Source organism: Salvia hispanica, unplaced genomic scaffold, assembly GCF_023119035.1.
Source record: "Salvia hispanica cultivar TCC Black 2014 unplaced genomic scaffold, UniMelb_Shisp_WGS_1.0 HiC_scaffold_604, whole genome shotgun sequence".
Taxonomy (NCBI): domain Eukaryota; kingdom Viridiplantae; phylum Streptophyta; class Magnoliopsida; order Lamiales; family Lamiaceae; genus Salvia; species Salvia hispanica.
Genome location: NW_025952360.1, coordinates 1 through 16,346, shown reverse-complemented (window position 1 = coordinate 16,346; position 16,346 = coordinate 1). Strand labels below are relative to the sequence as shown.

Below are 16,346 nucleotides of genomic sequence, written 5' to 3'. Positions count from 1 at the left end.
CATGGTTTTGGAATAGTTAGATTTCCATAAGTGGATGCAACTTGCACTTTCCTTGATTATGACTAATTTCTTCCTTTCTTAATGTTAATTATTATCACCACTACTAACTACTTAAACAAATAGTATTAATATAAAAACAATAAAGCTATGCAACCATATAAAAAAGTACTCTCTCCATTCCATAAAAGTTTAGACAAAATTTTTAGACACGGAGATTAAGAATTTATATTAAATAAATAGGAGAGATGACAAAAATAAGATAGATAAGAGAGAGTAAAGTAAATGACGAAATAAAGTAAGAGTGATTAAATGTTTTGTCTTTTATTACAAAAGTAAATGACTCATGGAGCGAGGATTACTATTTTATATCTCAAACTATCACCTTTTAATCTATAGCTTAAAATTTCAACATTTTACATTATATGTCATGCTATAAAAACATTTCAAAGATTAAATATCGATCTATCTCGTCGAATTATATTCGTGATGGAAAAGTTGAACCATATCGACAAAATCTTGCAAAGTTCGACGATGAAAAGTTGATCCATCTCACGAAATTCTATATTAAACGAATTCAATATTAAATCTGCTTTTCCATTCGTTTAAGTAAAATACTTTCCTGTCCCATTAAAATGAAATTGTTTTCTTTTTTGGATTATCCCATTAAAACTGAAACGTTTACTAAAATAAAAACAACTCTATCTCTACTTTTTAATCTCTCTTTTTATTAACTTACAAAATAACACTACATAAAATCTCGTGCCGATTCTCAAATGTTGCATATTTAAATGGACGGAAGAAGTATAAAACTAATTTATGCATGGTTGTGTGCCTCAACAATCAACTTTTTGTGATTAAATTTTTGTACTTGAAGACATTTTATAAAATGTTAAAAAATTGGAAAGTGAAAACAAAAATATAAAATAGTGAATATTGAAAATATAAAATAGTAGTCCACTTTTATAAATATCATGGCCACATTCAAACCCCCATTTCTATTGCTCTCCAAAATTTATCCAAAAACAAAAACACGTCTTCAAAAATCTATCCATACATAAACCAGAGCATATCTAGATAGACAAGGATAAAGAGCAGAGAGAGAGAGAAAGATCTCGTTCGGATTGAATTGAATCAATGGCGAAAAGCAGGTGTGAGCTGTGCAGCAATCCGGCGAGGATGTTCTGCGATTCCGATCAAGCGAGTTTGTGCTGGGACTGCGACGAGAAGGTCCACGCCGCCAATTTCCTGGTGGCGAAGCACTCGCGCACGCTCCTCTGCCACGTCTGCCACTCTCCGACGCCGTGGAAGGCCGCCGGCCCCAAGCTCGGCCCCACCGTCTCCGTCTGCCACGCCTGCAGCCGCCGATCTCAAGCCTCCGAGGACCGATCTCGCAGCGGCGGCGAGAGCGACAGCGACGGAGAGGATCGGGAGTATTCCACCGCCGAGAGCGACGATTCGAGCGAAGACGACGACGATTACGATGAAGAGGAGGAGGAGGAAGGCGACGTGGATGAGAATCAGGTGGTTCCGTGGTCGGCCTCCGCTTCCGATTCGCCGCCGGCGGTTTCGACCAGCGGCGGCGAGATTGAGGAGGAGAATGTTTCTCTCTCCTCATCGAAACGAGCGCGTGACGATCCTTTTCCCTCTTCTGAGGTAATTTCTCTTAATTTTGATTCTTCTTCCGTCAAATGGTTCAATTTGATTAATTAGGGCTGGTGATTAGGATGAGGATGGATGCTCGTCGTGGCGGAATGGGGAAATGAGTTATGAAATCGAATCCTATGAGAATTGTAGCTCGTCGTCGTCGGGAATGTTGAGACCGTTGAAGATGAGGAGAGAGGGTGCGCCGGCGGAGGCCTCGTCGGGGACGGCGGCGATTGTGGAGAAGCTGCGGAGGTTTGAGCAGGAAATTGTGAGGTTGATGCCATGATATTAGGTCTCTGCAATCTCACTAGAGATTGATTTCTGGAATTCTGATCTACATCAATTTTTTTAAAATTATTTTGAGTTAGTTTTTCGTTTTGAATTAATAAAACACCATGTCTATTAATATTTCTGATCATTTTTTTTTATCATGAATTCTAATTATCTCTTTTTATTACTTGAAATTAGTAAATTTCAATATTTCGGTTTGGCGATTTCGAGCCCACTCAACTGAACAATACTCCAAGCATTTTGTCGTAACTGAAGCGTTTCTTTAGATGGAATGAGTGTCTTAGTTTTCGAAATCGAGGTTCCCAAAACAAAAGAGTAATTTCGATTAGTTTAACCAACTAACGGAGACCCAATTGATTCGGCTTCCCATTTAGGGTTTCCAAGATCGGTTAGTAGTCAAAATCGATTCGATTAGTTTACAACCATAAGCTTTTAACGATTGAATTACAAGCAAAATACAATAGTTAACTAAGGGGCCCATTTATTTTCAAAGATAGGCCTAGATGAATAATCATATGATATGATAGTGAGTCATAGTTAGTCTTTTAGCTCAAATAATCACAATTTCATTAGAGTTATAGCAACTTATTGACACATTAGAATAAGTTAGGAATCATAGCCAAAAACCACTAATTCATATTGAAGAGTATTTTAATTTATAGAGCAAAACATCACCAATTCACTCTCTCAGTCTCATACTACTTCCTATCTCTCTTATCAAATTATTATTTATGTAAAAGCTAGGGTTTAGGGTGATACACACTCAACAATCACAAGTAGCGAAGACTCACAAATTCTTATAAAAGCTAGCATTTGCAAACAAGAAGAGATTTTCCTGGTGATATACACATACATCTATTGTTCTACAATCACTAGTAGCAAATAGCCTTAAAGAGAAGCATTGCGAAGATGATGAAAAACCAAAGTCACGAAATTAACCAAATGTAGCTCATATCATTCAAACTGATAGTACAAAGGAAAGGAGAAGAAATCTTGAGGTATACAGAAACTAACAGTGATTTACATATTACAAAAGACAATGACATGGTTTCTGCACACTCAGCACATAAGATACCGTTAGGATACAAGTGAAAATGTTACATAAGGATGGGATGCAGTAACAATGATGGACAAATACTGCTCACGAAAGTCCCTTCTTTTGTGCTGCAAAAACAAGGAATAATCATCAGAATTTGACACCACAAAGAAATACACTCTCAAGAAAAGTGAACTTCTATAAACATTAGGCAGTATATGGTAATATTGACAGCAAAAACTCAAAAAGTAAATACAGACCGGTGTCCATGAAATAGAGCTTTGAAGCAAGGTTGAAATTAGGAATCTGCAAAACAAGTAACCCATAGTGATTAGAAATGCAGATGTTTAGGGGTGTTTGGCTGAACTTAAAAAGTGTTCAGCAACAATTATAGAAATGCATAGTGATTAGGAAAGGATACTCTGAATCAAAGAACCTCTTAAAAGTGTTTGGCAAAAAAGTTCCTGAATACTACTACTAGCCTATAAGATTATAAGCCTTTCAAGTAGTTATTTCAACTCATCTTCTTGTTTCATGATTTTATAAGCAATAATCAATTTACAAACACTTAAACAAAAACAGCTCAGCGAACAACCCTGATCTTATAACATGTCAAAAGTGCATGAAAATGCAGTTCAAGGAACATTCTCCCATGAAGGACTTAAATCTAGACATTCAAACCCCAAGTCAATAAACCTAGCCAACATCTCAGTCTTTCAATTTAGCATCAAAGTTTTGTCAATCCAAGTCATGGTGAGGCTCTCGAGCATATGGGTTCAATGTCAATACCTAAACCGACTAACAAGCCTACTTGTATGAACAAATTTGAACTGAGGATCACAGATAATATATTAGAAGTACATTAAACGGGAAAACAGAAATGAGTCCTCATTTCTCTAAAATTGTTTAATTTTGGACTGCACTTGTACTAAGATCTAAGCTTTTGCTCTTCTTCGACAAACTTTAAATTCCACAGCCAAGTGACTATTCAGTACATAAAACTCATCATTATTAGTATAACAAACACTAAAAGCAATATCCTTTTCTGGCAAAAACACTTAATCTACACAAGAAAATGATGCACTAAATTAGCAAGTTGGATCATTAGTGCCTGTCACTACCTAAAATGAGTAAAAGAACCAAACTTTTCTGTTCGTAGAGGCTAACGCCAATCGAGAACTTTGAGGATCATTTATATTGCAATGTCCAGGTTAGAAGCATTGCAAATAAGATTTTCTAAGTAATCTTAAGCAGATGTAACTTGAAGTATCTACAAGTGAAATACGTCTATTTAACGTGCCGCAACCAAGGGGAAGATCGAGAAATTAAGGAAAACGGACATTATGAGCAATACATAAATGGATTAGCTTGCCCTATTTGAGCAAGGATAAAACAAATGAACATAAATACATACCAAATATAGATTGCCACACTCATTCCACTAAAACTACAAGAAATTAGGGCACCAATCCGTATAACCTCATCAATTATCATACACCAATTCAAGCATTTAATTTTGACATCCATCATAAACAATCACACAACTCTAAGTAATTCCATCTGAATTGGCTATGATTCATCAAATTCATCGATCAAAAACAGCTCAAATTTACAATGAAAGCGTACAAATAGAAAAAAGCAAACCTAACATTGACGAGAGGGCAAACCTTTTCTACCATCAGACGCATCATGATACTCAGGCTCATCCTCATCCTCGGCCGCAGACGCCACGGAAACAACAGCCCCTTCAGCATTATCCTTCTCATCAGGATATCTCACAACAACAACAGGACAGACGCAGTGCCTCACGCAGTAATCGCTCACGCTCCCGAGCCTCCCATCGCTCCCCCTCTTCGTAGCCCCAAATCCCCTGCTCCCCATGATCAAGGCGGAAAGCCCTAGGCGCTCCACCTCCAAGCAGAGGCGCTCCTTCATGTCGTGATCCTTCACAATGTGGATTTTGAAGGGGATCTGCGCGTCGACGAGCGGCTGCGAGAGATCGGAGGCTTTGGTGGTGGTGAAGGTGTCGAAATCGTCCTCGAGCTTGCGCTGCGACTCCTCGTTGTCGGCGTCGACGATGGAGAGGTCGACGGAGCCCCAGTCGGCGCCGTAGAGGACGGAGGTGGGGCGGACGTGGACGAGGATGACGGCGTCGCCGGGGCGGATGTAGTGGCTGACCGCCCACTTGACGGCGAAGGCGGACTCGTCGCTGAGGTCGACGGCGATGCCGATCTTGCGCTGGGCGTTGGCGGTGGGGGTTTCGGTGGAGAGGGGGTGGTCGGGGAGGGAAGCGGGGGGAGGGAGCGGACCTTGATGGCGGCGAGGGAGGGAGATCGAGTCCGGCTGCATTGCGGTGGCGCTAGGGTTTGAGAATTGGGGGCGATTTTGGTTTGACTTTCAGCTGGATTTCTGTTGACTGGATTTGAGTGAAAGCTCTTCTGTTTTTCGAGGTTTAAAAATTACGAGGTTAGGTGGTTTTTTATTTTTAATTACTAAAATAATTAGGAATATGCCTAGAAGTTTCTAGGCGCATCTACGATATATGGCATCTTTTCTTAAAAAATTGGAATCAGTGTGTTTGCTATGGATAATCTTCAATTATACTTCTTCCATTTAAGATTAAAATTAGGTCTAAGCTAGTACTTGTTCAAATTAACTATGTAGTGGAATGATCAACTGAACCTTGCTTGGGTAATCTTGAAGCAATCATTCATAGCCATTCCAGGGAAGTTTTATCATTTATGTATGATGAATGTACTTTAATTATATTTCTACATGGAAACTCGAGATTTGGTAATTCACGTAATTGGGATGAGGTATGTAGCTCAAAGGATTGACGTGGCTATAAAGTATAAACCATGGTGTGGTGGTTGGATCTTACTCACCTAATATCGATTTGAAAGAGAATACCTAAATGCTTAGTGAAAATGAAAAAATGATGGCTAGATGAGAATAATAAATCTAAGAATTATGGAACTTTGGGGCAATACGTCTCATTTATTAAATGCTTTGAAATTTTAGAAAATACTAGAACTCCTATTATTTAGATTGTTAAGAAGAGTATATGATTTTACAGTTTGATGGATAATTCTCCTCACAAGTAATATCGTGAATAGATTATTATCTTATACGTATGATTTTCATTTATCAAATACCAATTCAATTTCTGCTAGTTAACAAATATATAAATATAATATTCAGATTAGTAACATGCAAGTGGACGTGCCGGAGTGGTTATCGGGCATGACTAGAAATCATGTGGGCTCTGCCCGCGCAGGTTCGAATCCTGCCGTCCACGGTTTTTATTAGCTTTTATTTATTGTCTATGTTTTGTACATTTATTTTAATTTTTAACTTTTTTCCTTTTTTTACATTTAAAGGACTTAAGAATATAATTGTGACAAGGTAAATAAAATGTAACTGAATAATTAAGTAAATGTTGATGGTTTAAATTTTTTTTTTTTTGGTTTAACCCGGTGTCTGAATCCTTTTAGCGAATCGATATACTCTCCATACGAATCCGACTAATCCTTTCGTAGGACCGGATTAAGAGAAAATCTCGCAGATGACGAGGTTGAACCAATGACCTCATGATCATGACCGCTATAATAGGTCTCGATCGTTGGTAAATGTTGATTGTTAATTGCATTTGCTAGTTGCAGCATCATTGAAACAACCAAGCATGTTGATTTTAAAACTATTCACAAAGCGAACAGTTAATATCGGCTGACTTATGAACTACTACTATATATTAGATGGTTTAGATGGTTTGAAGTTTTCATGGGAACCTGATTAGACTTGAAAGCGACCATTTAAAATAGTAATTGCATCCATGGATAGACAAATGGAAGTTGAGTATAAAGCATAGGGAGACCAATTTTCCTGCATTTTGGTTAACTAAGAGATTGTCACAATTGAATATATTCAATCGGATGACTCAATATTCTACCATGCGTCTCAACTTCTATCTTTAGATTTAAACGTTTGTCATTGGTTCTATAACTAAAAAAATTGTTAATCTTCTAACATTTTTCAACTTAAATCCAAGTTTTATACTATTAACATTGTCATAAATAATATCCCAAGCTTTAGATGTATAGTAAATCTATCCATTTTAAAGTGTCACCAATTTCATTATAGTTTTAAAATTTATACTACTAATTTGATTATACTCCTATAAAATAGAGTACTTATGAATTGAGCATCAGTCTCAAGTTGCCGAGGGAGCAACAATGGCGGCTAAGCTTTCCCTCTTCCGACCAATCACACTCTATCCCCCGCCCCATTTCGCCGCCAAGCCCCGCCTCATCGCCGCCCTCTCCTGCAGCGCAAACTCCCCTCTCTCCTTCTCATACGGCCCCTCCCTCCACAAAGGCCACTCCCCTCTCCCTCTCCCTCTCGAATCACAATTCCCCCTCCCCTCCTCGACAAGCCGCCTTCACCCGAGTCTTCGACATCTCCGCCCTCCGCGTCCCCTCCGCCATCTGCTCCACGCTCGAAAACCGCCTCCGCGGCCACCTCCTCAACTGGCCCCGAGTCAGGAACATCGCCAGAGTCCCAGGCGACGAAATTGACGACCAAATTAGGTCAATTTTGCCCCAATCCGACGAATCAGAAGACGAATCGCTGGTGGCTCTGAACCGCAGGGTGTACGGGAGGGCGGAGGGGACGGAGAGCAGCTGAGTGCGGTTCTGCATCGGATAAGCTGGCGAGGGCTTTCAATTCGATAGGGTATGCTAGGTTTAGGAATCTGGCGAAGATGTCGAGGCCGAAGAAGGGGAAATTGAGGGATGGTGGTGAGAAGAGGGTGGTGAAGGGTCAGGATGGGCGGCGCGGCGTTGGTTGAGGTTGTTGAGTTGAGTGATGGTGAAGACTTGAGGGGTTTGCTGGGGGAGATGCTCCGCGGCAGCACAAGTGGCGGGGGCCGACGAGGCTGCTGCTTTTGGATGAGCGGTATTCCGATAAAAGCATTGAGGAATTGCCTCAGGCAATCAAGGTTTTTGTGTTTACTTGTTTTGCTTTGATTATTCGTTATGAAGGTTTACTTTGTACAATGTAATGCAGCTGTAGTTTATTTGTATAGTTTAGAAACCTCTTAACATATTGTTAAAGATATGCATTTGAGATGTGGGAGTTGGAGTTGTGGGAGACACTAAAGGAGAAAGCTTTAAGATGATTAGTTATGAACTAAGCATGTCCAGTCTGGCTACTAAATTTCCCGGCAGTGAAAGTTACTTTGTGCGCGATTTTCACCCGTGCGATGTTTTATTGATGCGACTCTTACTGTTTTTGTCGGTATAGCTTTCAGGATGGCTAGTTTTGGTGTCTTCTTAGGATGAAATGTGGTATGACTAAGTATTTTACTGATGTTATAGTTGTGTGGTTCAGGTTGTTTTCGAGGAGTATGATAGGCAGCATGCAAGATCAGCTTTTGAACTCGTGAAATGCAAATTGACTCTGTTTTATGATTATTGGCAACTGACGAGGTATTTCACTTGACCGGTATCATCTGTTTGAGTTTGTTTTTACTTTGTTTTTATTGGTTGTTGTCCTTATCTCCTTTCAATTTCATATGTCGCTCGATGGGAAGAGGGAGGATCTCTTAGTTTTTTCTTGTAGCTTCCTCCTTTAGAATCATGACTTTGTTTTTGTTAGGTTTTGTGGATAGGATTTCGACGTGAAACTCTCAACATTAATTGCTTTGTGTTTCCATAAATTTCATATTTTCCATTCGAAAACATAAATTTGCAGATTCTGGAGGCTTTGCTTCGAAAGGAATGATCGTTCCTTCATCTTTTGAAACAGTTGGACACATTGCGCACCTGAATCTTAAAGATGAACATCTTCATTATAAACACCTCATTGCTAAGGTATCTCCTTGGTAGTACAGATAGCTTTTGAATTAAAGTGGAATTATAAATTACTTTAAGATATTTATCTATCATTTTCCTCGGGTTTATTTTCTTTCTACTTTGTTGACATCAGGCGGTATTGGATAAGAATAAGCCAAAGATACAAACAGTCGTAAACAAAGTCGATTCAATTCAAAATGACTACAGAACAATGCAGCGAAGTTTTGGCAGAGAACAATTCTCTTGTACGACTTTAGTGGAGAATGGAATCGATTCCATGTTGATTTAGCAGCAATTGTAAGCCCAAAACAGGCGATATGTAACTTTTGTTCCACCATGAAAGTCATAGTTTAATCTTGAATCTGTTATTCCTATTTGTAGATATTGGAACTCGAGGCTTGCAACTGAAAGGCGCGGCAAGTTGCTTCACCAAGAGCGATGTTGTGTGTATGTTAGTATACATTACCTGAATCATTCATAACTTAAAGTGTCAAAGCACCCATTTTTAACATCCTATACAGCTGACATTTTCTTTTGAACTTGTTAATGAAGATGGAGTTCTTTGTCACCTTGAACAATTTTATAGCATTCCACTTATAAATGATAAATTTGGTTAACCTTCAGCAATCTCCCCCCTGAATGCAGGTGATGTTTTTGCTGGGGTTGGTCCAATTGCCATTTTGCTGCAAAGAAGGTCAAATATGTGTATGCTAATGATCTCCCAAACCCCTTTTGCTGTTGGGCTATCTTGAGAAGAACTGTGTCCTCAATAAACTTGAAAGGAAAATTCAGGTATGGAGTGCCATCCTCGTGCCATTTTAAGTTCTAGTATATTCCAGATAATCAGGAAGTGATCACATTTTGAATGGTGAAAAAGTTAATTTTCCTTACTAGCTTCCACATTCCCTGAAAGATTGGAATCCTGTTTTGTTAACCATTTCCCCCTTTCAGACACATTCACCATTCGACAGATTGTTCTGTCAAAGCCTGTCGAGGATAATTTCATCAACTTCATGTTCTGCCTATTTGTAGGTATTTAACATGGACGGAGGAGATTTATTGAAACTGTTTTGCTTGCGAAAGCCAACCCATCACTCAAGTCTCATGAATTTCCCCCAAGATGCAGCTGAATTTCTCGGTATACAAAGCCACATGCCTTACCTTTCTTCTTCCCAAGTGTTTCATCTATGCACCTTATGTTGTTCCATCACATTTGGTCTTAGAGATTATATTTCCTTGTTCAGTAACCCTATGGTTGCCTCTAAAAATCCACTAAATCAGTCAACCTTGATGTTCATACGAAATATAAGTTTTTCTCTCGAGACAGATTCCTTAAAGGGACTTTTCCATGGACTCAACCTTGGTAAAGGCTGTACTTTCCCAAAGAATTCACGTTCAGGTTTCTCAAAAGCTCAAGATCCGAATTTGATTTTCACGATACATTATCCGTGCATCACACATACAAGGTTGAATTGGTTGTTAAGACAAAGTTTTTTTGATCAAAATATCATCTTCAGAGAATTAAATGCACTGTCGGAGGTGGTTTTTCGATGTACAGATCACAGGGTCCGCCTCGTGCCCGGAAAATGGTCTGGGGCCTCGTTGTCGTCCGGAAAGAGTGGTATACTGCAGAAGAGGTTAGAAATCATGAAGAAGAGTTTGTAAACTTTGAATTTTTTTTGTTTTGTGAGTTTTTGTAGGGGGTGAGAAAGTAGGTTGGTTGAGGACCACATACACATGGTACAGTGGGTTTTTATTGGGTTTTGTTAATTTACTGTCTGTGTCAAGGTACAAGCACAACTAACAGGAGACAGGCAGAGCAAACTTAGTTTTTTTTGCATGAAAAAAGGGTGTTGAAGAGATGTACCTTTTGAGTTGATTTACAATACAACACACATTTGATATTGTGATGTGTATATATGGCCCAGATTTAAGCCTTAAATCTTTCTTTCAAACTATTTACTTACACATCTGATTTACCCAAAACTGTAATGCACTGTTTCTGTTTGGAGAGAGAGAGAGAGAGATTGCAGATATGAATCCCAACTGAGATTTGCTTCTCTCTCTACCCACAATCCCAATCAAATCTTTAACAAAACTATTCATTTATTGCTCAACAAGACCAAGACTCAAGCCAAGACTGATTCTATGTGGCATTGTTGAGAGATTAAGTATTGGGTTTTATGTATTCAATCGAACAATAATCATAAGACTCAATCTTATTTAATAACAATGAAGACTGAAACGAAGGCCAATTCTATGTGGTATTGTTCTAAGATAATTAAGACTCAAGCAAAGGCCAATTCTATGTGGTATTGTTTCGAGATTAGGTATCGGGCCCTATAGTAGGGTTATTCGAAGTTCTTAAGTCAAACCCTAGGTTAATTGGGGGCATCGATAATCACTAATACTACTAGATAAATGCTCATTCTACATATTTTTAGTTGTTGGTTAACGTGTTTTGCCCATTTGTGTTGTTTTCGAAATTGTAACATTTTGGTATGTTTTCTTGTGAACGATGATGGTGGATTTGATCGGAACGTTCATCAGTTGTGAAATCAAATCAAACTTTAGTTAAATTATCATTCAAATTTTAAAACTGATGCCCAAAACTGAAATTTGACAAGATAGTTTAAAACTTTTCTGGCAAATAAAATAGCCACCTTAATTATTGCATACGAACAAGAAATAGACCTAGACAGTCAATGGAGTGAGGGAGAATGTGTTCGATAAAATAATAATATTAAATTCTTTGGATGTTTATTTGAAAAAGTACTTACTTTGCATTCATAACGTTAATATTCCTTGTAAATTTTTGTGTGTGAACTTATAATTTATAAAGATTTTGAATTGGAACACCTAAAATTGAACCGACAATGTTAATGTGCGATAATAAATTTAATATACGCCCAAAAGTCAAAACGAACCTAAAGTATTTCCTAATGTTTTTTATTACCATATTGTAGTTATCGAGTAACTGAAATAACTACCTAAACTTCAAACATCTCAAATAGATACTGACTATCGATCAAGTGACGACACTAGATATTGAAGTAAAGATTGATACAGGATTTTGTTCCAGTTCCCAAACATGCTTTTCCCAATCTCAACTATTATTTATCTTTGTGTCGGTTTCCCTAGAGTTCGATTTTCTTGTCGTCTTTGTTTTTAATTTGTTGTTTGTTGAGATTCCACTACAATTTTTTTTTTTAGCCATTTTTGCAAATGGCTCTTGACATACCCTTTTCTCGTTGCACCCCTTATTTCTCTTAATAAAAAACGTTCTCAAAGCAAAAACGATACTCACTCACATAAATTATAGTAACATAACATCTGTATTTATCATGAAATATACCATACTCACATTGCAATTTCCTTCATATATACTTAGTATAGTAGGAGTACATAATTTATACACATAAAAGTAGTTTAGGGTATGCAGATACCACAGTTGAAGGGCCAATAAGAAATAGGCTAAAAAGAGTGTTTTTCCCACAGCTTTATTGGTTTTACTCACAGTTTCCTGTACAAATCTATACTCATTACACATCTTGTACTTGTTCCTGCAGCCCCTTTGCCCGTATGTATGTATATATACATATATATGTATGTATACCTCATTGCGGGGAGAGGTGTTTGTTTGTTTGTTTGTTTGTTTCTCCCAGTTAGAGTAAGTCCTCAGAGATAATCCCTGTGTTTCAGCTCTCCCGATGCAGAATAAACTGCGCTGAGGAAATGCCTCTCTTTAAAACGCCTCTGACACTCACCACCCTCTCTAGCTAGGGGTTTTCCATTTCCCCAATTATATAAGTACAAGTAATTAAATTTAAAAGTGATTAAATAAATAAAATGCATGGGTGAAATTAAAGCTGTATTAATGAGAGAGCGATGGTGGAGCCTAGAATTTCAGAAAATGTATCGCCGATTGTGGAGATGAAATCAGTTTAACAACCAAAAAAGTAAGCAAAAAACGTTGTGATTTCGCCGAGATATGCATTCATTCTCTAGTAAGACAGCTTCAGCGACAGATCAACGCCATCAAATGCTCCCGAATTTCATTTCCCCCTCCACCACGTCGTTTCTCCGCCCCGATCTCGCCGCCGGCGGAAGAAATCGTACTCCATCACCACGTTGTTTCCCCTTCCACCGCCTGCTCCTTTTCTGTGCCCCCCCCCACCCTCCACCTTCAAAATCGTACACAGTTATAATTAAACAAAAAATTTTCAAAGTAAAAGCGAGATGAAGAAGAGAAAATTTTACCTGCGGGTTCGGGATTGTGATGAATCAACGCCCCCAAAAACGAGACCTAAAATGGGCGTGATCCCCGTTTATACACCGCAGCGCCGTTGATCTTCTTCTTCTGCGTAAAATCAGATCAAATTCGATTTCTAGGTCAACATTGATGAAAAATGGGGGGTTTCTGATTTTCCGAGCGGAATACCTTGTGGCAAGCATTACTGGAGAAAAAAAGCACTTCTCGTCGCCGTGGCTCTGCAGAATCCGGCGATCGGGCCGAGGCCGGGAATCCGACCGGTTTCCCACCCGGTCCGAATTTGGGGCGGGATGCTGAAATCGGTGGTGTTTCATCTCCGGAAACGGAGGGGGGAAGCCGGATCCAGCCGATGGGCTCCGGACGACCTCCCCCGCTCGCGGGGGCCCTCCAGCTTCGCGACGCCCACCCCGCGCCGCGGCTGCTTGTGTTTCCCGCGTCGCCGCCGTTTCCGCCGCATTTGGGCTTCCTCCGCCCCGGGCGCGGCGCGGCGGCTGGGATCGGCGGTTTCGTGGTCCATTGCGGAATGGAACAGTAGCGGTGTGTGGGAACGGAAATTGCAGGGAAGGGAGAGGAGAGAGGAAGGGAGGGAAAACACGGAAATGCGAAATGTGTCCATATGACAACATGGGTTTTTGTAGAGTTTTTTGGGAATTTTTCTTTACTCATTTTCACCTTTTTTTAAAAAAAAACTTGGGTTTTATTTCAATGGGGGATTGATTTATTTTTTTGGGTCATTTTAAGAGAATTTTTTGGGTTCCCCAATTTTATTTAAGGATTCAGTACTAGAAAAAAGATTTATTTTCAAAAAACCCAATATACCACCCAAAATAAGTTTTTAACAATTTTACTTTATAGTTCATTTAATCATGGTCAAAATAAAAGCAACTCACTAAATCGTAACGTCTGTAAAAAAGGCTAATGTCGTATAGTCTCTAAAATTGTATGTGTAAAGATGTTGCACGCCATCGCCATGGTGGGTTTTGAATGTGAAGCTTTTATTTTAAAAATAAGAAAAAATAAATAACTAGTGTTCGTGATCAAGTGCTCCTAAGTTGTGGGGGTAGGAACAAAAAATAAATAGCTACGAAATTTTTGAATAATGTTGGAAGGGCCAAAAATACCTAGTAAGATCTAGTGCTTTTTTACCAACTAAACAAACACTTTAATTACCTTAAAAAAAGTTGCATCCGAGTGTAAGAATTATGGGCAAAACGACTTAAAGTAGCAAATTTTCTTAGGTGTGAGGTATCTTTTAGTGTAGCATGAGTAATTAAGCTACTGTGTGTGTGTGTGCTTACAAAACTATAGGTCTATTTAATGTTAGAATTCGGACATAAGATCATCCTAGATTGTTGTTTCAAATTAAGAAACAATGTCTAAACATAAAGATATTACTTTATTACTTTCACATGTTGTAAGTACTCTTAAAAAAAAGCAATCATGATCCCCAACACCTAGTAGTAGTCAAAACCTATCTTTTGAAATAATACCATAATAAGATCAGTTTGAAAATCCATAGTCACACAAACATTGTGTATATTTGATTATTGAACACACACACACATACATGCATACATACATAGATGCATGCATAGATATATACATACATGAATTGATTTCCTAAAATAGCATACTGTCGAGGCGAAAAGCATGAAGTTGAGAACGTAGGGCTGCAAGATATGAACCATAGGCTTACTTGTTTTGGTTGTTCATGTTTTGAGTGTTAGGAATAGGATGTGTCACCATTTCCAGCACTCATATACACTCAGATTTGCCTCACCTTTCCTCCTACATTTCCTCATAATTATCCTATGCTTTCTCTTTCTCTACAAAAGCTTCTTGCTATTTTATTACTATTATTATTATTATTATTATTAATTATTAATAGTAATATTATTATAAAAGTGTATTTCTTATAAAGTTTGATGTATATTGCTATAGCCTATATATATACTATATATGTGTGTGTGTAATTGTTTACTTAGTTTCAGTTTCTATGGATGATTTTAGTAGATGACAATAATTTTGAGTATGTTTTCCCAAAGTTGTAATAATATTTTCAAATTAATGATTTTGTGACTACTAATCAATTGGATAAATGTAGTGAGCTCTTCTTTTTATTGTAAGTAGTCTATTTAGTTTGGGTATAGATTAAGCAAATTTTGTTTGGTGTGTAAAGTGACAGTTCTACTAAGTTAAGTAACTTTTTTGTATGTAAAAACATCAAATTTTTTTCATAATAAGTTATTTATAATGGGACATTCAAAATGATACTGTATATAAGGTTTGAATTGACATTATTTGTTTATTTGTATGGCATAAAATCAAATTTGGTCAAACCTTATTATTAGAAAACAGTGGGAAATACACTTTTACAGTTTTTTTACTATTTTTATATGTTTTGTAGGATGGATAGTTTTCACAAATCAAGCAAATAATCTCCTATAATGATGAAAATAAATGTGATTTGAAAATGTGGGTAGTGTTTGGGCGCATAGCCCAAAAATTGAAATTCTATGCAGAGGTTGCTGTTGGTGGAAGAGCCCCAAAATCCGTCGTGTCTCCCCAAAATCAGCACAAAATCGAACAGCCAAACACATCCCCGCCAAACACGTGTCTCCCGGCACGTGCCAGCTAGAGCCGGCGGAGGAAAGATTCGCTACACCGCGGGCACAGCGGAATAGACCAATGATATGAAGAGAGGGGTTGGGCGTAGGGGGACCACCCATATCAAGTAAAAAATGATTCTTACCGTTAGCTGTTTGGGTTGAGGATCGTCTGTGGATTTGTACTAGGCGTGGAAGCCGGTTCGGGAAAGTGGGCCCCCTTGGGTGACGTGTTCGCTAATTACTAGTCTACTCACTAGAGCGGCGCTCTACTACTTTCTCACTCGATTTTTTTGTCACTCTTTTTACATTTATTTATTGCTCTGCTCATTTATGTGTTCTTTAAGTTTTTTTTTTATAGTTAAACAAATGATCAAAAGCACAATGATTGAAGTGGTTTTGTTGGGATTATTTTACATTTCAGCACTTTTTTATTTATTAATATTAACAAAGATAGCATTACCAAATAATATAGTATTAAAAAAGTTATACAAATGAAATAAATGATTATAGTATAATCTTTAGATGTGTTTGTTCATTTGTGAAAGCTTGAAAATCTTTGATTGGACCTACATGTTTTAAATGAATAGAACCTCTGATACTATTTCTCTACAATAGAGATATACTTATATACTTACTTATTA

At 38.1% G+C, this 16,346-nt stretch overlaps 2 protein-coding genes, 1 non-coding gene and 1 pseudogene across 3 annotated transcripts; 3 read left to right on the top strand and 1 right to left on the bottom strand.

The window, feature by feature from the left end:
* The first annotated feature begins 1,066 nt into the window (after window positions 1-1,066).
* LOC125199642 (zinc finger protein CONSTANS-like) lies at window positions 1,067-2,062 on the top strand. The gene is made up of 2 exons (XM_048097594.1): window positions 1,067-1,653; window positions 1,724-2,062. The coding sequence occupies exons 1-2, from the start codon at window positions 1,135-1,137 to the stop codon at window positions 1,928-1,930; spliced, it is 726 nt and encodes a 241-aa protein (XP_047953551.1). The 5' UTR covers window positions 1,067-1,134; the 3' UTR covers window positions 1,931-2,062.
* Window positions 2,063-4,518: 2,456 nt separating this feature from the next.
* Window positions 4,519-5,320, bottom strand: LOC125199644 (universal stress protein PHOS32-like). The gene has a single exon (XM_048097595.1). It carries the CDS (start codon window positions 5,318-5,320, stop codon window positions 4,616-4,618), a length of 705 nt encoding a protein of 234 aa, XP_047953552.1. The 3' UTR covers window positions 4,519-4,615.
* Window positions 5,321-6,187: 867 nt separating this feature from the next.
* TRNAS-AGA lies at window positions 6,188-6,269 on the top strand. The gene has a single exon. It is a non-coding gene; the product is annotated as a tRNA-Ser (tRNA).
* Window positions 6,270-7,148: 879 nt separating this feature from the next.
* On the top strand, window positions 7,149-9,961 carry LOC125199643 (annotated as a pseudogene).
* Window positions 9,962-16,346: the final 6,385 nt, after the last annotated feature.

What these genes read in the sequence shown, in the direction of transcription:
- LOC125199642 (XM_048097594.1), top strand. Translation starts at nt 1,135, where the DNA reads ATGGCGAAAAGCAGGTGTGAGCTGTGCAGCAATCCGGCGAGGATGTTC. An exon ending in ATCCTTTTCCCTCTTCTGAG is followed by an intron (nt 1,654 to 1,723) that starts GTAATTTCTCTT and finishes GCTGGTGATTAG; the next exon opens with GATGAGGATGGATGCTCGTC.
- LOC125199644 (XM_048097595.1), bottom strand. Translation starts at nt 5,320, where the DNA reads ATGCAGCCGGACTCGATCTCCCTCCCTCGCCGCCATCAAGGTCCGCTC.